This window comes from Uranotaenia lowii, chromosome 3 (genome assembly GCF_029784155.1).
Source record: "Uranotaenia lowii strain MFRU-FL chromosome 3, ASM2978415v1, whole genome shotgun sequence".
Classification (NCBI taxonomy): domain Eukaryota; kingdom Metazoa; phylum Arthropoda; class Insecta; order Diptera; family Culicidae; genus Uranotaenia; species Uranotaenia lowii.
Window position 1 is genome coordinate 6,548,231 of NC_073693.1, and position 26,242 is coordinate 6,574,472.

General features: G+C 36.9%; 1 protein-coding gene across 5 annotated transcripts in view; it reads left to right on the forward strand.

Moving 5' to 3' along the window:
* Nucleotides 1–26,242, forward strand: part of LOC129758123 (BAI1-associated protein 3) — a 409,115-nt gene that overhangs the window by 150,297 nt on the left and 232,576 nt on the right. For 3 of the 5 annotated variants that reach the window (XM_055755572.1, XM_055755574.1, XM_055755573.1), the window contains exons 4-6: nucleotides 6,883–7,065; nucleotides 15,595–15,832; nucleotides 25,708–25,731. In XM_055755572.1, the coding sequence (XP_055611547.1) occupies nucleotides 6,883–7,065; nucleotides 15,595–15,832; nucleotides 25,708–25,731 (445 nt within the window). The remainder of the gene's footprint in view (nucleotides 1–6,882; nucleotides 7,066–15,594; nucleotides 15,833–25,707; nucleotides 25,732–26,242) is intronic. The other 2 variants (XM_055755575.1, XM_055755576.1) reach the window with 2 other exon arrangements.

Here is a 26,242-nt window from a genome sequence, read left to right on the forward strand (position 1 = left end):
CGCAAATTTGTGCAAAATTATTTTTACCATGTCTTTTTGCATCGTAAATATCTCAAACACACATTAACTTAAAAATCTGGCAAAAATATATGGCGAGATAGCCCTTTTCACAACCAACACAACGCTGCTAAAGCTTTGCATATCCGAGCTCTAATAACGTAGCTATCACCGAAATAAAGTGCCCGGATACTAAATGATCATAGCCTTATAGCAATGAAAAGATTAAAACTTCATCAGTTTTGACTAAAACCAGTCAAATTAAAAGTTCTTTTGTAGCTCGAAGTAACAACTCCACGAGGGAAGAGCCAGATAAAAAATTATAAAAATATTTGAATAATGAGATGAACTTTGAATTGGCGTTTGAAACTAAGTTTGTTCCTAATTAGTTTAAAGTGTACGTGTAAACTATTGTGTTTCATTTTACTGAAATATTCGGGGGATCTTTTCATTTTCTCGGTGTTAGGTCTTCTTTGTACTAGATTTCCTCCTGATCTTATTGGAAATCTGTGATGCTTTTGGTGATGCTGGAAATGTTGGTTGAGGTGGAAAAGTGGGTTGTGCAGCATGTTGTGAATCTGAACTACGCTCTTCAGTTCTCTTAGCGCAGCTATTGGTAGAATTGACGCCGGAGCTTCTTAATACAAGTTTACCGTTGAGAAGAGTCTGGGTCGTAAAAATATTGCTTACAGGCAACGATTTTGCAATACTTGAAGAAGTTTTAGATCGTTCTTCCTTGCAGCTGATAAGTCCAGAGACTGACACATTAGACTGAGTCGATTTGGGGTCTTTTTTTAATTTCTCTAACCCTGGGGTCTAAAAAGCTTCGTCTTGGTCCAAAACTTATCCATGATTTTTTACAGAATTTTTAAAATACATTTACATGAGTAAATTTGAACTTTTAAGTTTGTATGGGAAAATTGAATATTTTGTACTGAAAAATTAACATCATTTTTGTTTTTTTTCTTCTGTGGAACCGAGCCAGCTGATGGTTTTTGTGCCAATTTATGAAAGGAGATTTTCCGGTGAACAACTTTTTTGTCTAATGAGATACGAAGTTACGGTCCTCGACAAAGTTGTCCAGCGGTCAAATTGAATGAATTGGGCTACGAATCGCTGTATCGCCTTCGAAGACAACTATGTTGAATGATAAAATCGAATTTTGTCAAGAAAATGTTTTTTTCTTACTTAGTCTCGGGACTAATCAGCCGATCTGTTATAATGCAACATAGATTGTACAAATGCGTGGTTTGGTGGGTACAAACCAGGATATCTTCCATATCATGCTGTGTACAGCGCTAAGCTCATTTCATAGACGGTCGATTTGCTTAATCCATCTGATCAATTCGTCGAAGACAAGTCCAAGGTACTTGTACGTTTTGACTTGTTCAACGACTGTTTGTCCAACATGAAACTGATTGTGAGTTTCAGACTTCCGGCCAGTTGATCGAAAGATAACATATTTAGTTTTTTCCAAATTGTGCAAGAGGAGATTTGTATCGAAGAAACTTTGAAGAGTATCCAGATCTTTCGACATATGAGATATAACGATCCTGACATCGGAGTAGGACGTAGGACGCAGGACAAAGAAGTGTCGTCAGCAAAAAGTCTTGGTTTGCAATACAAGTGTAGTTTATGCAATTCATTGACATATAGGATAAACAGAAGGGGTCCCAAATTGCTGCCTTGAGAAACTTCAACGGGAAGGTTACCAATGTCACTTAACGAATGATTGATTTGGACAAACTGCTTTCTATTCGTAAGGTTATATGCGAGAAGAGAAGTCCAGTTTCCTCAGCAGTCTGGAATGATCGATAGTATCGAAGGCCTTTTTTCAAATCCAGAAACAGTTCTCCCATGAACTTGGATCTCATCAACTAGCTCAGTCGCTGCTGTTAATGTACTTGAACCTTCCCATAACCTATACTGATAGCTGTAAAATAGGTTGTTTTGCTTTAGAAATTGTAGAACACGGGTTGCAAGGAGTTGTTCCAGCAGTTTACAAAACACTGATAAAACATAAAACTGAATGATATTGGACGATAACTGCTACAATTCGTCCATTTTCCTTTCTTGTAAATCGGAACGACGCGTGCTGTTTTGAGAAACTGCTGAAATTCGCCTGTCCGAATACAGTCGTTGAAAAGGTCTTTGATCAACGGGGCCAAAACGTTGTGAATTTCGACGAATTGTGCTGAGATACCATCTGGTCCTGGACTCTTTTGAGTGTAGAGTTTGTTTATTAAAACAATAACTTCCTGCTTTGCTAATGGATCAATAGTGAGCAAAGAACACATGCAAGGTATACATGAAGTATGGATAGAGATACAGGAGTCGACCGTAGGAACTCGGCACTCGAGTCAATTGCGTCACGTTCACCGTGGTGTAATTGGCTAACGCGCCGTTGTACTGAAACGCAAATTGCGGGTTCAAGTCCTTGCTTGCGAGCCGTTGTATCTTTTTGAGAAATTAATGATATTTACGGCTTAAGTTCTGTCTTTCTCTGATATCCCATGTTTCTCTAATACTTCCCCCGTATGTGTTTATTTTCAGGTACGAAGATGTATCAAAACGAATTTAAAAAAATTAGAATTGATTTTGTTTCAAGTTTTTTTCATATTTGTTGAGTATTTCCTGAGTTTTGATCAAAATTGCCCGGATACTGCCCGGATTTATGGCGGCGATTTTGAAATGAAATGCTCAGATTTTTCCAGGTTGTAAGATAAAATATCCCGGATTTATCCAGTGCGTATATTTACGTGCAAAATTCTGGCAACCGTGACTTCGCACAAATAATCAATTCATTTCGAGTGTCCATATTCCTCAGAAGGAAAGTGTTATCGTAGAAAAATATATCGTACCAATATTTTGGTATCACGATGGCAGTTTTCAGAGGTAACACAATTGGAGTATGTGATTGAAAAAAAAAGTTACAAAGTTTTTTTTTTTAACGAAGACACAGGATTTCAATGAAACTTCATGTTTCTTTGAAGAGATCTTTAGCGTAAATTTTTCGAGGATATGATGGCTGGCATCTTCCAAATGCTAAAATCACCAACTTTTAGGCAAGACTTTCTTTGATTTCTTTGGTCCAGGCAGAGAAATGACTTTCGCTAATGAAAGGGTAAGAGTTTTAACTTATAAAGGTTTGTGCAAAGCGCATAAGGAAACCTAGTGATTTATTGGGGCGCCGGACATTCGGCCGAAGGCCGATAGGCAGAAAGATGTTAGGCCGAAGGTCGCTAGGCCGAATGGGTTAAAAGGCCGACGGATGTTCGGCCAAATAGGACAATAGGCCGACTGGGACATTAGGCTGAAGGTTATTTGGCCGAATGGTCATCAGGCTGAATGGTCACTAGGCCGAATGGTCATTTGGTCGAATGGTCACTAGGCCTAATGGTCATTAGGCCGAATGGTCATTAGGCCGAGTGGTCATTAGGTCAAATGGTCGTTAGGCCGAGTGGTCATTAGGTCAAATGGTCGTTAGGCCGAATGGTCGTTAGGCCGAAAGGTCGTAAGGCCGAATGTTCGAAAAGCCGGATGGATGCTAGGCCGAAAGGTCGTTAGGTCGAATGGTCATTAGGCCGAAAGGTCGTAAGGTCGAATGGTCGTCGGGCCAAATGTTCGTATGGACGAACGGATGCCAGGCCAAATAGTTGTAAGGCTGAATGGATGCTTGAAGGTTGTTAGGCCGAGTAGCCACTCGGCCGAATGGTCGTTGGGCCAAATTTATGCTAGGCCTAAAAGACATGTTATCACATTCTTGCCTGTTAGGCCGATCAGTAGTTAGGCCGAATGGTTATTAGGCCAAATAGTCATCAGGCCGAATGGTCATCAGGCCGAATGGATGCAATGCCGGATGCGACTATTCGATATTGCGACCATTCGGCCTATTATTCATTCGGCTTCACAACCATTCAGTCTAATAACCATTCGGCCTTGTGCCATTCGGCTTAGTGACCATTCGAACTTATAAACATTCGGCCTATTGTCCATTCGGTCTAATAGCCATTCGGCCTAACGACCATTCGGCCTAGCAAGCAGACAAGTTTAAAAGATTTCTCATTGACCTAGCAACCATTCATGGCGATCATTCAGCCGTATGGCCTTTCGGACCAACAACCATCCGGCCTTACGAGCTTTCGGCCTAGTGACCATTCGGCCTACCGACCTTTTAGCCTTGCATCCATTCGGCCTTATGAACATTCGGCCTTACTACCTTTCAGCCTTACGACCATTCTGCCATGCGACCATTTGGCCTAACGATCATTCGGCCAAATGACCATTCGGCCAAATGAACATTCGGCCTAATGACTATTCGGTCTAGGGACCATTCGGTCTAATAACCATTCGGCCTTATGACCTTTCGGCCTAGTGACCATTCCGCCGAACATCCTTTTGGCCTAGCGTGCTTTCGGCCTAACAGCATTAGGATGAATAACCGTCGGCCGAATAACCGATTCGGCCAGATAGCCCATTCGGCCTAACGTCCATCGGCTGTATGACCTTCGACCAAATGGCTTTTGGCCTTATGACTTTAGGCCGAGTGACCCAGTCTCGGTTTATTGACATATAAAGGATTTCGCGTGTCTAGGCTCAAATGTTATTGACCGGGGTTTGACAAAACTGAGCTGAGCACCATGGAAAAATTTAGGAAAAACTGAAATTTGATTTCATGTAGATTTCATCCTTGACCGAAAAAGCGAACATGATCAACCAAAAACAAATTCTATAGTATAAACTATGGATTGGGGTTCATTAACATCAAAGATTTCGTCTCTAGATGATAATATGGCAATGGATATATGGAGTGAATTTCATGATAGAATTTTTAAAATCGGCCATAAACATTTTGTAGATTTGCTCAATAAACTGACCTGTGCAAAATTTCAGCTCAATAGGACTTAACTTAGGGGTGCCTCAAAGCGCTCAAAGTTTCGGCGTTTAACCGTCAAAAATCACCAAAAAGGGGATCAGAGGAAATCGAAAAAATCGAAATTTAAATTTTGATGCCATATGACTTAAAAATGCATAAAAGATCTAAATCTTTTGTTATTTTGGAATATAAACAAATTAGTCCAAAATCGACTTTAAAACTAAAAAACATTATCAAAAGGGGGATCAAAGAAAATTCGGAAAATCTAAATTGTAATTTTGATGCCAAATGATTCAGAAATGCATGCAAAATTTCTTAGTAATTGAGCATCAAAACTAGAACTTTGATTTTCCGAATTTCCTTTGGGTCCTCCCTTTGGTGATATTTTTAAATATTTTAAGTTGAATTTTGACAATTTCTGGCATCATCTGGCATTAAAATTAAAATTTTATTTTTCCAATTTATTTTGGTCCATCTTTTAGTGATTTTCGAGGGTTAAAAAACCGAAACTTTGGGAACTTTGAGACACCTTGGTATCAAGTCCGATTGAGCCGAAATTTTGCACAGGTCAGTTGTTTTGGGCCAATCTATAAAATGTATGTGGTTGGTTTTCGGAATTCGAAATGAACCATTTGACTGCCACCCTAATGCACATAAATTTTAAATATCCCGAAAAAAATGATAATGGCGTTTAGATCAGTCTGGTTGAACCCCAACCAATTATCTATTGTATATTTTATGATCTAAAACTTATCATAGTTAGAGAAAACATCCGAAATTTCATTCCAATCAAATTAATAAAACGCTCTGTCCTGAGTAGAAAGCTACTAGACCTGCAACTATCCATCGTTGATAATGAAATTTTAAAATCAACCTGTCCTGCAAAAATTACAACTACGAGGACTACCCCTCATGGTAGTTTACCTACACATATGGTGGGTTATAGTTTGCACTGCTCACTTACTGCTGATGCTTTGTAAAGAGTCAAGCGCCAAGCAAGCAGCAAGGGCTCTGCGGCGACCATAACATGTTGTCCCGCCATGGATTATAGTTGAAAGGTTGTGTGCCCGTCGCTTGTGTGTCGTTGTGTGTACCTTCCTTCCTCATGATGCTGTTGCTGCCTAGCCGTGGTTGGTTGGTTTTTTGCTTTATTTATTTTCAAAAAAATCCTACTAGGTATGTACCTACAGCTACAAACCCATGCAACTGAAGCTTTTCCGGTGTGTATTTTTTTGTCCCACCATTCTGCCGTTTTCCACTTGTAGCTGTTTGTTTTATGAGTCGATGCAACAGTTTGCTTTACTGATTACATATTAAACAGAAGTGCTCCCTCGAATGGGGATAGGAGGGTGGATTTGCATGTTGAATCGCCCCGTTGATTTATACCGATATTTAATAGGACGACGGCCGAGAGGGCTGGCTTGGTTGTTCTACTTACTGTCGACGAAGCGAATAAGTGGCTTAATGTTTCTTTGTTCACCGTTTTAACGGCAGTGAATAGTCGATTAGCCTTTGTTCCTTGTAATCAATTTTTGAATAGCTACTTGTATTTTACATCGTTTTTTATGGAAAATCTAGCGAAAATAGTTATAAAGAATCAAGTATAAACTGTATTTTTATTTTAAATAATATTGATAACGTGAAACGATGTTTCAATTTGATGAAAACGCAGGTGAAATAGAGTTTATTTTTATTTGCTGTCTCAGTTAGATGGTAACAAAGCTACACTCTACACTAGCGATTGATATTTCCACCAGCGATCGAATACGCGAATTGCCTAATCGTGAGTTTCTACAAACTGAAGAGTGTCAATATTCATCATTTAAAGAAAGGTTTTAATCAAATAATTGATTTAAAGGAATTTTTGAACGCCAAACAACATTTTAAAAATACTTTAAACCACTACTTATTTCCATGATTGAAATTCTACACCTACAAATCCTTTGAACCTCATATAGCCTAGAAACAACTCCTACTTTAACCGTACAAAACCCTTCTAAAAACTTCAGCCACCGGCACCGACTGACTCCTGCGCCTCTGATCAAAGTCCAAGGAGATCCGGACTCAACGACGACGGCGACGACGAATTCGACCGCTGCATCGGGAGAGGAAAAAGACAAAGGCGTCACCGAGATCGTGTATCGGTTTGACAAAATGAACCCACCCTACAACAGTAGTGCCAATAACAATAGGTATGGCGGGTTGCCATCATTAATCGCTTTCAAAGTCGTGTTGTCTTACTTAAGTCGGTCGGTGGATCTTCAAACTACCTACCTTTGCTACTTCTGTCGTATCTCTATCTTCTTCAAACTGTAATTCTTAAAACTGCTGTCCTTCTTTCTTCTTTAAACGGAAATTTTTCTCTTTTCCATTGACTCACGAAGCTTCGAATCACGATACTATCTCTCACTTGTTTTCTATCAACTGAATGTACTTCAACATGTTATTTCGACGTCGAAAAACAGTTGCTCATCAAACGACTCGCTAATTAATCTTTGGATGACTCTGAGCGGTTTTGAAAGATCCCTTAATACAATCCAATTCTTATCAAATCATAACTTCTCATAGTCATTGAAAGAAAACAGAAACAAAATGAAAACCAAAGCACATTTTCAACAAAAGCACCGTTAATGTTTCGTAAATTTTTGTGTTATTGTAATAATTATAAAAAAATAAATTTCCAAGAGAAAATTAAAGTTTAAAATTATTTAATTTTGTGCTGTAATACAGTTGAGAAATGTATATTTGTGCACCATACAATCATTCTCCAGCTGGAGTATTCGCTCGATGTTCATCACCTGTGACGTTTTCAAGTAAATGTTTATCTGTTGAGTGATTTAATGTGAGCAGTAATCGATGTATTGATGTTTTATCATTTTTAATAATTGAGAAAAAGGTGTAATTAAATACTTTTCGGAAAGTGTGTTGATGTCAAAAATATTTAAGAGTTTTGACAAAGTACAGTAAGTTCTACAATTTAACAGATATAACTTTAACTGACAATGACCCTTTTTTTAAAACCATCCAATAACAACTCTTGATCCTGAGATTAGACTCCCATATTTAATAAAATTAAAAAGGTATTAATGTTAAAGCAAAGTAATAATTTCCCAATATCCAAACTCGTCGTCAAAACAGTTTGAGGTGTCAATTAACCGCAACCACAGTCTAAAATTTCACAGGATTAAGCATCAGAAAAATAGTGGTAGTCTCGAGAAATTTTAAACTTCAAGGACATACATACCTACATAAATGCGCTAATTACTCGGTTTTTCTACCGCAGATTGAAGCGTCTAATAAACGCTATCGAAAGCAGTGCTCGCACTTTTCTTTTGTCTCTAAACACACAGTTTAAAATTTCACAGGATTAGAATTCAGAAAAGGAGGTCGCATCACACATATCTACGTTTTCAAAAATATGGATAAAATATTGTAATTCTGATGGTTCTCTCGGGACTGTATTCCAAAAAAATGTACCGCTTTCATTTGTAAATAACTTTTGGGCGGATAGATGAAAATTTATGAAATATTTAGGGATACTACTTAGTATATAATGTTCACATGAGCAACATTTTTGTGGCGATCTATTCAGTAGTTTTTGAGATAGCGTCGAATAAATAAGTTTATGACTAAAATGTTTTGGAAACATATGCGCCACGTATACTGCACACTATGAACTATCAAGGCGATTTTTGTTGACGTTCTTCATTCCCTCAAGTTTGACCGTCAAAACAACTCATAATTTTCTATTTTATACACACAAGTTTAGCAGATTGTTCACCTTCTACAAAAATCCACATTACTAATTTTTTATCACTCTATCACAGTTTCCACTTATTGGCACGATTCCAGATCCAATCAAAACAGAGTAGAAACATTGCGAAAACCTTTGAAAGTGCCATGGAAGGAAAATGGTCGCTTTTGTAGGCATTGTTTTTTGTATAATTATTAGGCCGTTAATTGTGCCAATCGTTATGTAACACTTATCGATTTGCATCCTTCGCAGATCGTCAGCCAAATTTAGTACCAGATATCTTTTTTTAAATTTTTCTTGTCGTTCTTCTTCGGAACATTCAGGCGGGTCTTTTCAACGGAAATATTCTGTCAGGAGATCCCCTAGAAGGCTGCTAAAAAGCTCGTATAAATTTGCTTCACGATTTTTTTTTAAATTTAAGCCCGCTAACGGGCCTACTATTTTGCTCACGATTTTATCACCGTATTTTGATTATTATATTGATGGACGGGTTTTTTTAAATTAAGTTACGATGTTCGGTCTGTTTTTTTGTTTGTTGAGCGAATCAGACAGCAAAATTGCCCTGCTATATCACTTCTCCAATTGAAAGGTTTCGATGGCGCTTTGTTAAACTTCTCACTTTCCATACCTTCATGGGATTAATCATTCTTACTTTTATTCGAATTTCAGTTCACTGTCAGATCCAATAGGACTTCTAGAACGATTGACCACATGAATTTTGGTCGCACAATTGATTTCCAGCTGTTTTGGGGTCTCTCAATGGGACTTTCTCAGATTTTCAAGATCCTGCCAAAAAAAAATTTGTCAATGAATTTATGCATTCGACGCTATCTCGAAAATATTGAACAGATCGCCCCAAAATGTTGCAAATGTGAATTACTAGGTAGTATCACTGAAAATTCCATAAATTTTTATCCATCCGTTCAAAAGTAATTTACAAATGAAAATGTTGCATTTTTTTCGAATAGAGTCCTTAGAACTTGGCTTAAAGTGATATAGAGTCGATAATATGATTTAAAACCAAAGAATAAACCCAAACAACCCAAATATGTAATGCATTTTGAGAAAAACCACCAGAAAATCAATCACATGCGTTCAAAATTATGAAAATTTTATTTTGCCGTGAGATAAAAAATCAATTGATACATATCGGACTCAATTCTACGTACCCTCTATTTTTTTCGGAACGAATAATCGAACCCGACAGATAATCAAGTCAGAAAATTTTACCAACGGAAACTTTTGTTTTACTATTGTGAAAAAGAGTATAAAATGCTTCTTAAAAGTACACCTACAGTACCGTTCATAATTCGATAGAAATGGGATGCGTGCGCACATCAAGTTTTATACTGAATTTTTTTTTTCGTTTTTATTTTCCCCAAATGATGGATCGACTGACGAACAATTATCTTCCAAAATTGGACATCTCTAGTTGCGACTTGAGATACAGCAATTCTACGAAAATCGGACATTTAGCATTCAAACTGAAATTTAAAAACCACGCAAAACCCATTGTTGAAATTTTTATAATGACTTCTCAAACATTGAACTATTATGTGTTGAGTTTTTCACCTGATGATCCGTTTCTGTTCGTACTTTATTTTATGTTTGAAATACTTTGATTGCGACAAATTTAATTAAATGGCTTAAAATTTAAGATTTATTAACTTTAACACGAAATTTTCGAAGGAACTTTCACAATCGATACAAAAGCCACATTTTCTTCATTACTTCAACCAGCCGAGAAACTTTTCGGATAAAACGGAATTCAAGACAATAAAAAATTATGATTAAAAATTTTCTCTTTTCCCGAAAATTCAAGCGCAAAAAATTTCACGAGTGAGAAAAACACGACCGCACTCGATCAAAGCTTGCTTAGATCTGAAATTTTTATAGTGAGCTCTCAGACTTGGACTAAAATGCAATTTCTAAAGGATTTTGGACGCTTGTTTGCAAGTAATATATAGTAAATCAATTTCGATAATTTTGTTTCCCATGAGATTCTGATTTGAAAACATAAATGAATCATTTGTTTCATTTTTCGTTTTCGTTTTAACTGTAACCAAAAATTCTATACAACTTGAAATTTTCAGTTCATGTTAAAATTATTGTACCTCGCGTAGCTTCTGATTCAACTGAATACTTCGAGGTTAGAGCAAAACCGTTTGCAATATAGAAACAAATCGATTTATGAAAATTACGTGGAAAATCTTGAACCTCAAGCTTAAATTTAATAGTTACAAAAACATTCACTTTAACACGAGAGCAAAATTAATAGTTACCCTATTTATTTTCAATCTTAATAAAATCACGCAAAAAAATTGGAAGAATTCGAGTCCGCCGTGTACTGTATAAAAATTTTATAAAGTAAAAATAAAATGTATTTGTAGTTTAAGAGAACTGTTGAAAGGAATTCTGAAGTTTAAATTAGTGTGAAATTGTTATCAGCTCAAAAGCAAGAGTAATTTGAATTTGACATAAACAGATTGTTGTTGTATTTGAATCTGGGATAAGGCACATCAAGTGAAACCAATCCAAATAAATAGATTTTTGATGTAAAATTACGAAATGCATTACGAAGCTTGAAGCTATCTACCCTTCAAATGAGAAATATATTTTTTAAACAACGAGCTTTGGCCTTATTGCAAGAAAACTTAAAATTGGACAACAATGAGAAGCTGAAGTCTCATGCCCAGAAACTGGTATCTGGAAAAAGATTAGGATCAATCTCAGAATACGAATCAGGCGAAGGTTCAAAATAAGTTTCAAAATCAGGATCAGAATCAGGATTATAATCTTAATCATCGTTAGAATAAGGATGAAAATCAATATCAGAATTCTGATCAAGATCTAGATCTAGATTGTGATCTGAGTCAGTTTCAGCATCTGAATCTCGATCTAAATCACTATTAGCATTAAGATCAAGATCTGGATGAGGATCAGATTGGGCATTCCCATTAGGATCCGGATTAGCGTCTGAATTTGGATCAGGATAATGGTCGGTATTAAAAAAGAGGGATAAGGATTGAGATAAGAATCTAGATTTTGATTAGAGTCGTGATAAAGTTCAGTATCAGTCTCAGGAAAATGATGTATGTAGATCTTGCTCAGAAGCAGATTCAGGATCTGTCTAAGTTAGAATCTGCAGTAGAATCCTGATCAGAATAACTAATAGAGGATCAGGATTAGGATCAGGATGTGGATCCAGATTACGATCAGAATTAGGATCTGAATTTTGATCAGGATTACGATGTGGATTTGATTCAGGGTAATTGTCAGTATTAAAAAAGAAGGGATTATGATTAAGATGATTTTGGTAATTTTAAACGACTGATATTGTTTGGTTCTTTGTTTTCGAATTGGCGTTTTAGTCGCTAGGAAGCAAACATTTTGGCCTTCTTCAAGGAATAAATCAGGAACACATAGGATTAGGATCAGGATTAGGATCAGGATTAGGATCAGGATTAGGATCAGGATTAGGATCAGGATTAGGATCAGGATTAGGATCAGGATTAGGATCAGGATTAGGATCAGGATTTGGATCAGGATTAGGATCAGGATAAGGATCAGGATAAGGATCAGGATCAGGATCAGGAATAGGATCAGGATTAGGATCAGGATTAGGATCAAGATAAGGATCAGGAATAGAATCAGGATTAGGATCAGGATAAGAATCAGGATAAGGATCAGGATTAGGATCAGGATTAGGATCAAGAATAGGATTGGGATTAGAATTGGGATTTCTAACAGGATTGGGATTAGAATTCGAATCAGTATTAGGGCCAGGATAAGGATCAGGATTTGGATCAGGATTAGAGTCAACTTTGTACTGGATTTTAAGTAAATATGAACATGCGCAACAAAGAGCTTCAAACTTCAGCTTTCTATGGCATTAAAGTAAATTTTTTGTGCACTACATGCTTGGAAAAATAATTATCGACCAGCTACTAAATGCTAATCCATAATCATTTTTCCAAGCGTGTTTTTTCGTTTTTTTTTCTTAAACTTTGATTAACCTAAAAATGAAATGTTGTAGCTGAACATTTTCTAAAAATCACATTTGGGTACATTACGAGTTTTCAAAAACTATGAATTTTGTAAAAATCTGTTGATAACCAAGAGAGATATTGCGATTTCAGTTTGTCAAATTGACACGGTTTACGCAATGTGCTAGTACGCCTCTAATTTCAATCGGCCCCCATCAGGAGGAACTTGCACTAGTTTAAACTAAGCTTGTCGGATTGTCCTGTTTTACCCGGACTTGCCCGGATATTTGACACATAATTTGTGAAAAGCCCGGCCCGGTCCAGTTGCCCGTATTTCGATGAAAAGTTCAAATTGAGTTCCTATTTGTTTATGTTCTTTCTTTCTTTTCAAGTTCTTTCAAAATAATCAAGAACGGTTTTCTGAAATCTCGAAAATATTATATAAAGTCTGTTGATAAGTTTTGATGGAAAAATGTTTCAAGTGTTTTCCTTCTCGGTTTTTGCTTCATAATTCCATACTTGACCAAATCTGGCCGGATTTACCAGATTTTCAGATCAAATAGTCTGGATTTATCCGGACCGGAGACCCGTGGGAAAATTCTGACGACCTTAGTAAACCTATGAATAAAAGAGATTGGATTAGGTAGGCAGGAGAATGTAAACAAAAATCATTTCGAATTATCAACATACAGAATTTTATCTGTTACACCACGTGTATAACAAGTAGAACTAGAATCAACTTAAAACATTTGATTCGCTCTCAACTTACTAAAGTGTATACCTAAAACCAAAACAAGATTGATAATTGTCCTTTATTCAAAGCCACATCACCTAAGGACGGAAAGACGCACGATCAAGGTTTACGAATCACAGAAAAATTTGGAAATTCACCGAATTTCGATGTAATTTTCATCACAGAATCTGCGTCACAAAACACAGAACTTTGTGAATATTCACAGATTTCAAAGATTTTTTAAACTTTGTGCGTATTTCCAAAATTTTAAATTATAATGTCATTATAAATTTAAGATTTCTAAGATTATATCGAAAAAATATGATGAGATTAGTATGATTAATTGATTTTGCTCAAGTTAAATGAAAAAATACCAAATTTTTCAGATTTTTTTTTCGCCAAAACACAGTTTTTTTTCGGCAACCTTTCTCACGATAGTACTTTATAACGTGTGACTCGGACTCGAAAGGTGATAACTGCTTATATGAGAATATGCAACATAGAATGTAGAATAACTTTTAAGACAGGTGCTACGTTGAGTTAATTTTTCATTCCTTTTTTCTCAGAGATTTTAAACCAAGTGGATTTATTCATCCCAAAACGTTGAGTTTATCGTTACACAGAGATTCCAAACACTAAACGTAAGTTGATTGCAAACCTAGAAAATAAGTAAAAAACGGACGGATTATTGAAAAAAACTGTAATCAATTGCAGGATTAATTTTCCGATTGTATTTAAACTAAACTTGTTTAAATTCACCGAAGATTTTCGATCTTGTTGCCATTACGGGAACAACACTCCACTCCACTAACAGTAAAAATATTTTACTTAAACATTCTGATGGTGTTTTGCTAAGAAAATATTTTTCAAGAATAACCTCAAAGTCAAATGTTATGATTTTGTCGTGGTACATTTTGCACCTAAAAATTATAAAATGTTCAAGGTGATGGAAAATTTCAGAGAAAAATGAGGGTCATAGAAATATTAGAACATAAGCCGTAAATATTATCTATGAATTTCTTGAAAATGGAAAAGGTCCTGTCGGTGAACCGTTATATCTTTTTGAGAAATTCATGATATAGACGGTCTCTGTTGTCCCTTTTCCTTTTCCCTCATGTTTTTTCTATAATTTTCTATCACCTTGAAAAAAAACCTCAAAATATTTATTTGAAATATTTTTCGTGAGAAAATGTAAACTCCTGTTAATGGATTTAAGATCACGTTAAAGTCAACTGAAATGTAAAGATAAATGAAGAATCCACTCCCCTCCAGCTATGATTTTTTTCGTGCCACTCCATTGAAAAGCACCAGTGTAGAATGAATGAAATTTGCCAATCAACTCATGCTTCCGTTAACCTAAACGAACGAATTTTGGACCCATTTCGAAGGGAAATTAAATCAACAGGAGGACCCGTACGGACAGCTATCGACAAAACTTACAAACGGATCGACCATGGAGCTGGAATATGTAATAAAAACTTTTACCAGACACACATCAGATCAGAAATCGATGTCCGAATTGACAAAGCATCTCTCTGAGTGAAATGCACCAGAAAATTCATTTGTTTCAAAACGGGGATAAAATTTAATTGCAGTTGTAAATATTAAGGCGATTCCAAACCAACAACGATCGTGCCATATTTGCAATGCTAAATGGTTCACAGCTCGTTGCTTCAAGAGGAGGACCGAGGTTGTGTAATAAATTCTTATTTCCATCAGCGCTGTCGACCGACCGGAGTGGAAAATACTTGTGGATTTGTTTTTTTGTTATTTTTAATATTAAACTGGTGCTCTATCGTGGCAAAAACTGGGGAAATCGTTCGGCGTTTTGAGCTTTTGAGAGGGGTGGGGTTTTTTCGAGTGTGGTGTGAACTGGAAGCGGAAAATTATTAAATTTGATGTTGAAATGGATGTCCAATTTAAGTTTTATGATTGTAATGGGAAATAATTTTTCATCACCATGTAGCATTTGAGCAAACATACATATTGTAGGTAGCCCTTGATGTTCGGTGTAGATTTTTTTCGTGTCAATTTCAGCCAATTGTGTATGAAAATGTGTAACATTCTGGTAACATGGTATTTCACTACCAAATTAGTGTGCTTATCATATGTAACTGAACGAAACGTACACATTCTATCAAAACCCCGGACCGGCAAATTCCAGACTACATTTCTCGTTTTGCTTGCTCTCTTTTTTTCTGTCTCTGCCATGGCACCACACCATCAACGATCCAATCAATCCCAAAAGTGTCCAAGAGAACGACGGATCGTACTTCGAAAGTTTCACTGCCCTATCGTGGAAGAACGAGAACCGCCGGATGTCCGCCGTGAGGGCAGTGGAAACGCGGGCGGAAATTTTGCCGGAAAACGACGTCGACCGGCTGCTGGAGGACGACATCGAGCGCTCGGAACAGAAGGAGCATCTCTATCTGGACGTGCTGTACGCGATTGCCAACACCGTGGGGGCTCCGGCACCCGGTGGACAGGTACATATACCCTTGGAGTTTTTTTTTACTTCTTTTTACACTTTTGGTATACTCTCAAAGCTCCTTATGACACCACCCACATCCACCCCCACATCTATCTCTCTCGTTGTTTTTTCAACACCCATGTTGAACGATTTATGCCCCGGAGAAAAAACTAACTATTTCCATAAAGTAGTGGTCCCCCCAGTTCTTCTTTCGGGAGGGAGCTGTCTGCTGTTACATAGCACATCTACGTGACACTTTCACTTCTCGGATAATTGATGGATTAGCCTGATTAGGGATGCGGATGCAGTAGCGTGACATTAAACCGTTGAACTTTGTTAATAACAGTTCGGTGCAGACTTTGCACTAGCCCAGTTGTTGGTGAATGTGCTTATCCATTATCCATTATCCAAATGAGGCTATGGAAACTAAGGTAAATGTTACTTCCAAGCATCTTCTAGCTGTTGCTTAAAATCATTTAAAAACATTGATTATAAAATTTTCAATTTCAGAAAGCATGACAAAAATCCTAGAATTTAAAAAAAATCTAAAATTTTAACAATGTTGAAAAATTTCAGAGGATCATGAGAAGCGAGAAAGATACAACTCGCTCACATATGGGACTTGAACCATTTTCACCACAGCAAACAAGTCAGAATGAGTCAACGCGACCTCAACTAGTCTAAGTTGAGCTCTGTTTTCGAGTCGATGAATTACTTTTCTTAAATCTAAAGATCTTTGGAGCCACCTGGTGACATCTTTGATACTATTTTGAGCCACTTTAGAGAATATTCCTTTTTTCTGGAGTTGTAGAACAGGCCCCAGCATTTTTCTTTTGAATGTAGTTTTGACAGACTTGGAAGATTTTTTTTTCTTTTGACTATAAAACTACATCTTTGGCATATCACCGAATCACAGTTTTCGCGTGATAGCACGATGCTAGAAACTACCAAAACATAGTATCAACTTTTTTGGGGGCAGTCTACCTTGTTCATTTGATCAAAAACTGAGGAATGATTGAATAACTTGTCAACTTATTCGTTTGGAAAGCTGACCTTCTTGGCCACATCTCGAGTGGCCACATCTCATTTTATTTATTTTATTTGACACTTTGTATCATTATTTGTGTCCTACCCAACACTGTACTCTTATTTGATTTAAATCTTTAATCATATGCCAGACTTCGCACTTTTCCTCTAACACGACTCACGTGTTTCGGTATAGTTGCATTTTCACCACTTTTGGCCAATCGTTTTTGAATTTTCCGATGTCATCAGCTTGTTTTATGTATTTTCGTAGCTTTTCTGTGGTCAAATCCAAAAAATCTCGATTGGTCGTGCAGCGGGGCTATTTGGCGGATTCATGATTTTTGGCACAAAACAGACGTTTTGGCTATTGCACTACCCTAGTGTGTCTTTGGCGTAATGACATGCTGCCAATTTGGGCCAAAATATGACGGGTTCATCATGCTGCTTGACCATTCAGTCCTGAATTGTTGCAACGAGTTTTAACTTTGTATGAAAATTTGTATGGGAAAACAAAATTTTTCATTCATAAATCGCCAGAGATGTACTGAAAGTTAAAAAAAAACGACTTTGGATGGAAAATATTGCTTGTTTTTTAGCATTACAATTAATGTGAACAAAGCACAAACCTAACTTGTATCTCAGAAAAGTTATTCGATGTTTTACAATTTTTTTTTTCAAAATTCTTTTTTTTTTTAGTTTTTGCGTTTTTGTTTGCATATTTGAAAGCTGTGTAGCCAGAGTATTTATTGAATTAAATAACCTTTGCAAAAAATTTTCATGCAATTATTAACAGCTCTAGCAAGCAAAGTCTCCCATTTTTAAATACTTTCATTGGATTGAGATTTTTTATTTTGAAATGGATAAAACTTTTTTTCATGAAATTCTCAGCTGCTTGTCATGCTAGGAAAAAATGAAGCTTCAGATTAATCAAAACCAAAAATCAAAGACCGACTTCATTTAAAGCTTGTTTGAATTTTCTGCATTATTTAATGTGCAAAAATTTCTTCTACCATATAAATTTCCATACAAAATTGAAACGCGTTGCGCTAACTCAGGAATCGACCAAATGGAAACCAAAAGTCATTTTTTGTGTTCATTGTTTCCGATGTGACGTACGGGCTAGATATTTTGCCGCACTGGCAAATTACCTGCCACCCCATCACCTTCTTGTCAATTTTTTTTTGGAAATGGCTTTCTCCGTTTCGGGGATATCCTTGTCCTTGCGTACAATGAAGTATAATGGCCCAGGAAGGGTATCATTTTAGTCCATTTTCACATACGTTTCATTGATCATGATAATGCTCCCAGAACTTTTGCAAAATATTGAATCATACAGTTTCCGGGCTCTTAGTTTGACAGAAGCGGCTTGATTTTCGTTCCTCTAGGTTTTTTTAGCTGTCCGGAGCATCCTCTTCTTTGGTCAATTTTGACTTGTGCACGATACATTTTCTCTTCTCCGGAGTAAGACCACGCATTTTTAAAAGAAATCACAACCAAAATGTTTTTCTCGATGTAATAACGTACAGAAATGTGTAAACAAAAGGACGCAGCCAGTAGAATTCAGAAAAAAAAATCGATTCAAAATGACCGTAAACATTAGGAAGGCGTAGCACATTTTGAAAACTTTACCATGCAAAAACATTTTCAAGATCTGCGGCTTTCAAGATTTTCAACAACACGTGTTCTATTTTCGCATGCTGTGATGCAAAATTGTGCTACAAGTGTCAAAATTTCTACCACTTTTTCCCAACACCAGTGAACTTGCTCTTATAATTTCTGGAACCATGGTGGGTCCGCACTTCTCAAATCCGACAGTGCGCTGTGTAAATCGCACCATTATCTTCTACGATTTGTAGAGCACCACACTTCATTCCGAAATGCTCTACACTCGTTTCCGAGTACAACCGAAGCCAAGTGCCGAGCAAAACCGGTGCCCCAATAGCAACACTACTGTGTGAGCAGGAGAAATCCCGAAACACACAACTGAAGTGCATTTTTTTCCTTCTCTTCCTACCACAGTAGGCAAACAAACAGCACGAAGCGATATTGCTTCTTCTTCTTCCTTTTCTTGTTGGGAAAGAACCAAGCCTACTGAGCAACGATGCCACATTTTGATCGGTATTATCAGTATATCTTATTCTCACCCATAAAAGTCTCAATATAACAGAAAGAGATACACTGATAATACCGATCAAAATGTGGCATCGTTGCTACTGAGTTGCATTAGCGCTGCTCCTCTACACTAATGTGACGATTTTTTTCTCTTGCTCTCACCCTGGCGAAGCGTTCTCTGCTCTTTGATTGGGTGTACGCCCGGCGTCTTAACAGAGCAGGGCAAGTGTTTCAGAACGAAAAGTTCACTGAGTTGCATTTTTCAAGCAGCTCGGGGAGAAATGGACAACCATGTCTGGAACAATCAAAAGATAAAGGTCGAAAAGAGATCGAAGTAGTCATCGGTTGAGATATTACGTGTTTTGCAGTAGCATTGAAAATTAATAGTGTTTTCGTTTATTGGCAGTTGCAACCTAGTTATTACTATTTTTCCCTTTATCTTTTCTAGTTCTTAACAATGAATTGTAAATACAAAAAAAAACTGAGTTTGGCTCCTTAAAACCTTCGGTATGAGCCGTTTCAAATAAACGAATTATAAAAAAAATCTAGTTATCCTCGAGTTTTGCCCTAACTTGCCTTATTGTGTTCGTTGATTAATTCAGAAGTCCACTAGTTTTGCCCGAGATTTGAACCTCAAGCAGGCGGTTGCACCCCGTAGAAGTTGTCAGTGTTGGGTGTACACATAAGGGTGAATATAGCAACCATATATTTTCATCGTCCCGGGTAACGATTCTGTTTTTTTATCAGAAAAAGTTTTGCCCCGCGCTAGTGGAGAAAAACGAAAACGGCATAAGATTGTTTTCCTTTTTGAAATTTTGAGTTGAGCGACTTTGAAATTGTGAAGATGGAGACAAAGCTTCGGATTAAGCAAGTCAAGCTGGCAGTACGATGAAAGCTGAAAATTGGAAACGCATTGAAGAACATGTTTGAGGATGTCAAGAGGGATGGTTACAAGTGCCATTTGCAACTGCAAGAGCTGCTTCTCGGCGTTTGGAAGGACACGGAAAATAGGAATTCTGTATTTTGGAAAAAAAAATCAAGTCCAAGGAGGTCAAACACTTTGAGGATCAAAGCTAAGTATTAGATTTTGTTATTTTTTATTATAATAGAAACTTTGTATTATTTTCTTATTTGTTCTTTGTCTTATTTTGAATATGTTCCAATGTGTGTCCAATGGGTGCATGAATGGTCAAACTTAACTTTGAAAAATATTTTTTCTGTTGGCAAAAGATAACACGATATAAATTCTGAATAAGTGTGAATGTGAATGATTTTTTTTGTTTAAAAGCAATCAAAACGCTGTTAGCGAAATACTACTATATTTCCATTGATAAACACTAAATTTGTTTTACTTTTTTTCTTTTTGAAAAAATCTATGAAAAGTATTGCAATTTATTATCGAAGTATCGAACTTGGACCATCACGGAGAAAACATACGTCGTTCTCGGCTGTTCTCCTAAGTACAACTGTTCCTATCTCTGTATACTCTCGCTATAAACGTTACATTTGGAGGAATGGAAACAGAAGAGTTCTGAGCCAAAAACTATCATTAATAAGATATAGCGGAACACTACAATTGTGTTATTAATCTGATCTTATAAATAATATCAAAAATCGATTATCAATATTTGAAATCAGATTGAAACTGACCATTAACATACAGAAGACTTAGGAAAATTGATTTATAAAACTGCAATAACTCAAAAATCATATGTTGTATCAGCGAAATTGGTTAAAAACTTGAGATTTGGGAATTGTTTTCAAATGGACAGATTCGAATGGTTGATCACTTTTATCGTAATGTAAATTTATGTTTTGTTTTGATCGTATGATAGTTTTTTTTGTTTATACTTTCAAGGTTTGATGAATCCTTTCAAACAGACATTCTTAAATAGCTTGCATATTTAAAACATATTGAAAAATAAATGCTGAGTGAAGTTTTTGGTCAGAACAGGTTCAAGTTTATGAGTCTCGCTGTCCGTTTAACCAATCAACTAGTTGACAACAAGATGACTTTTAACCTTCTTAGGCCTCTTTAACTAATCAGAAGTTCCAATAACAAAGACATTCAGGAGATTTTGAGAATTGTTTTCAAGTGGTCACATCATTTGCTAAAGTTATTTCCAAGTCACATCACCCTTACCACATAAAAATCAACGTGAGATTTGTAGAAGGAAGGCTTGGTCTCCGTAAAACAACATATGCTACACTCCCCTTCTTATAGTGACTACACTAAGGTTGCAGGTTGCCCGGTTTTATCCGGGTTTGCCCGGATAATTAATAAAAAATTTGGGAACAGTACGGCCCCGCCCGGTTGTCCGGATTTCAAATCAAACAAAAAAAAACAAATTGTGTTGTAATTTTTTCTTAATTTTGTCTCCAAAACAAAATTTTTCGAGCAAGTTTTATAAAAATAATGGTAGCCTTAAAAACGATTTGAAATCTGTCAAAGAGTTTGATAAAAACATTTTTTTCATTTTTTTTTCTTGATTTTTGTTGAGTTATTTTTAAATTTTGACAAAATTTGCCCGAATATTGCCCGGATTTTTGTCGTCAATTTTGAAATCAAATGCCCGGAATTTGCTAGGTTTTTTTTATAAAATTGCACAGAATTGTCCAGCCCGGAAACGTTTTTAAAAAATTCTGGCAACCTTAGACTACACGAACTTGACAGGCGTCGTTATTGGTATATTTTAAAGTAGGAGATCTTCAAAGTTGTACAATAAAATTGTATTGCTTGCTCTTAGAAATCTTTCGTTTGGTTCATTTACCAACGTTGAACCAATCACAGAGTGCAACCATTATGCCATTGCGCATTGGCCAGGAGGGGCCGTAGGTGGACCGAAGTTGATTACAAGTTCAAGTTCAAGTTTAAGCTCATAGATAAAGGTCGAACAGTTTATTTCAAATTCTTTTATGAATTTTCCACAACCTATCATTGAACTTTTAGTACGTTCTTCTTGCTTACAAGCTATCACAAACTATCAACTATCGTTCCTACCGGATTTGTAGGCCTACCTGTATTGCAGGACAATCGTCCGGAATTCTCCAAAATGTCCTGTGCAGCGTATCCTACCAGCCTTAACTACTTTCTGGACCTTCTGGGTTGGTCGTAGAGTCGCGCGAGCTCGACTTCGTCTCCACACTCCGTTCTGGTTTCTTAACACTCGTCGCTCGAATACTCCGAGTGTACGCAGTTCTTTCTCGAGCAATATCCATGTCTCGTGGCCGTAGAGAACAATCGGTCTAATGAGCATCTTTACAGGTCTCTATCATCCACCCATCGACTATGGATTTTAGCCGCCCAAGCACATGGTCGATTGCTGCTCAAGGTTCCGAGCAAACCAGTTACACAGGGAGGTGTTGCTAATGTTTTGAATTCGTCTGGGTACATCTTTGTTACTGAAAATGATCACATTTTCGAAGGTGATCGGAAGTATTTAAGAAGCATGAGGTATTAAATCCTGCCGGTGAGCCATTTCATATTTTTCAAAAAAATTATGATATTTACGGCGGCTTATGTGCTTTCTTCCTTTGGTATATCATGTTTCTGTAATACTTCCCATCACCTTTGAAAATGTGATCATTTGAAAATGTGATCATTATCAGTTATGATGATGTACCAAGTCGAATTCAAAACATTAGACTTGATGTACAGGTCATTATAATCAACGATTTGATAATGAGCTGTGTGTGAAACGATTGAATTAGGGGTAGCTTACTAAAAAGCCAAAAAAAATGACGGTGGCTCCAGAGAGCAAGACCTTTTGACTGAAAGATTTGAGCTCATCCACTAGAAAATTGTTGTGCCTTTCAAACAACCTCTTCAATTTTCGCATAATCTATTTACTCTATTGTTTGCAAAAATTTTGGAACCTTAAGAGATGAATAATTGTTAATTTCATTATGGTTGGGGTCTACTGAGCTGCGCATTGCTGCTTTCATTTTGCCTATATGAAAAAAAAAGGTTGAAAGTGTTCAGTTAAATAGTTATTTAACTAATTTTTTCTTATAATAAGGTCGAAATAATTATAATTATTTTGAATTTACTGTCGCTTATTCTTTGGATCTTGGTACGATTCTGGAAAATATACCAAACAAAATGTGGGTAGAAAGTGGCTCGAAAAAGCCCCCTGTGTCATAGGGGTAAACAAAATATGTAAATGCAATAAAAATAACTATAAAGTTAATATTGCCAAACAAATTTCAAATTCTTTCATTTTTTTTCAGTGGATCGAATTTCAGGTTGAATATTTGTCGAAGTAGTTTTTACACTGTTTTTATACACTTATACTACTGACTCTGAGCCTTCGATGCTTTGGAACCATTACAAAAGAGTGCGTTCTTCTAGAGTATCAGCAGCGGTCAGGTGTCAAAGCTATAATAACACCCTATTTTGGCACTTTGACGGCGCACCTCAAGGTTTTAAACCAGGTATTATCTTGTTCCTGGGTGTTTAAAAAGCGAGCCAAGAGTCAAATTTGAATACTGATCAGCTCCTGATTTGACAGGTGCTTAAGTGTCTAGAGGAAATTTACAAAAGAAAATAGCAACAAACATCAACAACAACACCTATCGGTGCGTCACCAGTGGCAAACATGGAAACCAGTTTTGCACATACCAGTACACAAATGAGTTGCGAAAGCTACAGTAAGACCTAGAATGTGTCCCGGGATAACACCTGAGAAAGCACTTACCGTTGCCGATGCTCTTAATGTCTGATACAAGACCGCGTTCAGGATAGAAAATAAAATCCAAAATATAAAAACTCCAATAGATAGCTTTCAATATCGAGCTTCATTTTATCTCCGCCTCTGGTATTTTTACTCTTCAACAAAAGTCTTCACAACTGAAGATATGTAACCTGACTATGCACAACTTTAAGAGTAAAGGCGCCCGCACAATAGCACGTCGGACGTCGCATCGCGTCAGCTGTCAACGCTGTCGTTGAGTACTAAAACGCTGACGCGACGCACTGCAATTTATTTGCAGCACAATACAGCGTTCACTGACAAAGTAGTGAACCTTCATATAATATTCATATTTATATGTAGGTTCACTATGACAAAGCTTTCCAGAATTTTTGAGACCAAACTCGGGGTGCCACACACACAGAAAAATGACGATAATCATGTTTTTGATTATATTTGTGTCGAAACTCAAACCAAAAAGGATAAAAAAGGAGTATTCAACCCTGCTGACGCGCTGGAATTTTGATTTATTTCAAAACAAAAACGTCGACGCTGGAGAACGCTGCTGTTTAGAACAAGTTTTGCGTTTTAGTACAATGCTGTCACTGACGCAACGCACCATTGTGATGGCTCAAAAAGAACACGGTATCCCCAAAATGAAATGTCAACGCGACGCTGACGCGACGCGACGTCCGACGGGCTATTGTGCGGCCACCTTAACTTATCTAAATGTAACATTCACGTGGAAAGCACAAAAACGAGGTATCTCGTATTTGGTTATTAATGTTTAAAAACTCTGCTCTGTTCTATTATATTGATTCGCTCCCGCACGTTCCAAGACGTAATCAAATAAACAGTTAATTTCTAATAACTTGAATTTTTGTTAATACACATGTACTCGAGTCGGACCGGCTTGGACGGTTCTTCAGCAGAGAATAGCAGTCATCTTGAGAGGATGGAGGCGGCTCGATTTCGAAGACCTGTTTAGACCAGTTTTAGCAGGATTAAACGAAAGGCGTAGAATGGAAATTTTGAAATTGTTTGTAAATATATCTGCTTCGTTGATAAATGTAACAGTAAAATCGATATAGCTGAACTAAATTTCCATCTAGATGTTGATGAGTGATAAATAAGTAGAGACAAATTTTGTGAGATAAATTGGCAAATAAAACTTAATTTTTAAACAAAAAAAAATAGTAGAAAACTAAAAATCTAGAAATTCTAGATCTTCGAATATATTGAAAATATTTATATAATTTTTTCAATATAAACTACAAACAATTTGTTACCAAATTTCAACTGAAGAGTAACGCTACTGCATCCTGTAAAAACAAACAAACCATTTTGTATCCATCCAGCAATCAGCAATCTTGCAACTCCAGAAGACCCTTATTTAACATGTTATAATCCTATCATCCTCTTCTTCAGTGACATCAACCAACAGCACAGTCTTTTCACAGCAGAATGAAAAAAAAACACAAACCGGGAGTTTATTCTACCCCTAATAAAGCACCAAACCCTAAAGTGTCGTAAAAAAAATCTATCTTTTATTTTTTTCTCTCTCTCTCCATTCTTTTTCTTCTCTCTTTTTCTCTTTTCTCTCTTCCTCCCGCACTCTTGACTAAACACTAATCTGTGTAACTCACCTGTATTTGTCTGTGTGTGTGTGTGCACCTGGACTAACCTACGCTAACCTGAACTACTAAACTGTGTTTTATTCCCGTGTGTATTCCTGGCACATGTTGTGTTCACCGACTTATCTTAACCTACAATGTGTGTACCGTACTTTTTTATCGATGTTACTGGGGCGGGGAACATTTATCGGTGTAATCTTACCTGTTTGTATGTGTGCACCATTGTTGATGGGAAAAAAAACCCTTCATGATCCTTGGCGTTCCACGAATGGGAATGGAATCAACAATCAAAAAAAAATATCTGCACACCCACACAATGTTCTTTCCCCCAAAACGCCCACCAACCAACCACGTGACGTCATTCTGATCTTTCATACCTACTAAACACACTAATGCGGCCGCCATAATTTCGCCATCTGAACCGGTAGTATAGCGAAAAGAAGTGGCTCAAAGTAAATATATGAATATCCTGTATATCTATATCTATATCTATAAAAAACTTGTCTCGCTTTTCCTTCCACTTGCTTTCTTTAAACGCTTTATCTATCTTCTGCTTTCGTATGTAGGATTTATGCTAGCAACGTCTGGTAGAGTGAAGATAACGCTTTAGCTGGATTAAACCATTCAACATATTTCACCGTCGCTCGTCGTCATCTTTCACGATGCACCATCAGCATCAGCAACACACAGCCAGGAAACACATAGCTCGCTTGCAAAGCTGAACTGAACACGTCAAGATGAGCGCGTTCACGTCTCGTTGTTGTCGTTTCTTTACCTCCAAAAGGTAGAGGAGATCCGCGATTCTGTAACACCTGGACTGGCACAGACATTGCAGCAGACAGGACGACACGTGCAAATCAGTTATCCCTGTACCATCCTATCTGTGGATACCTACTGTACTTATACTGGGTGAAATGTATTGCCTGATGCTTGGGTTTTTAGTCGTCTTCCTCCAGCCTCGGT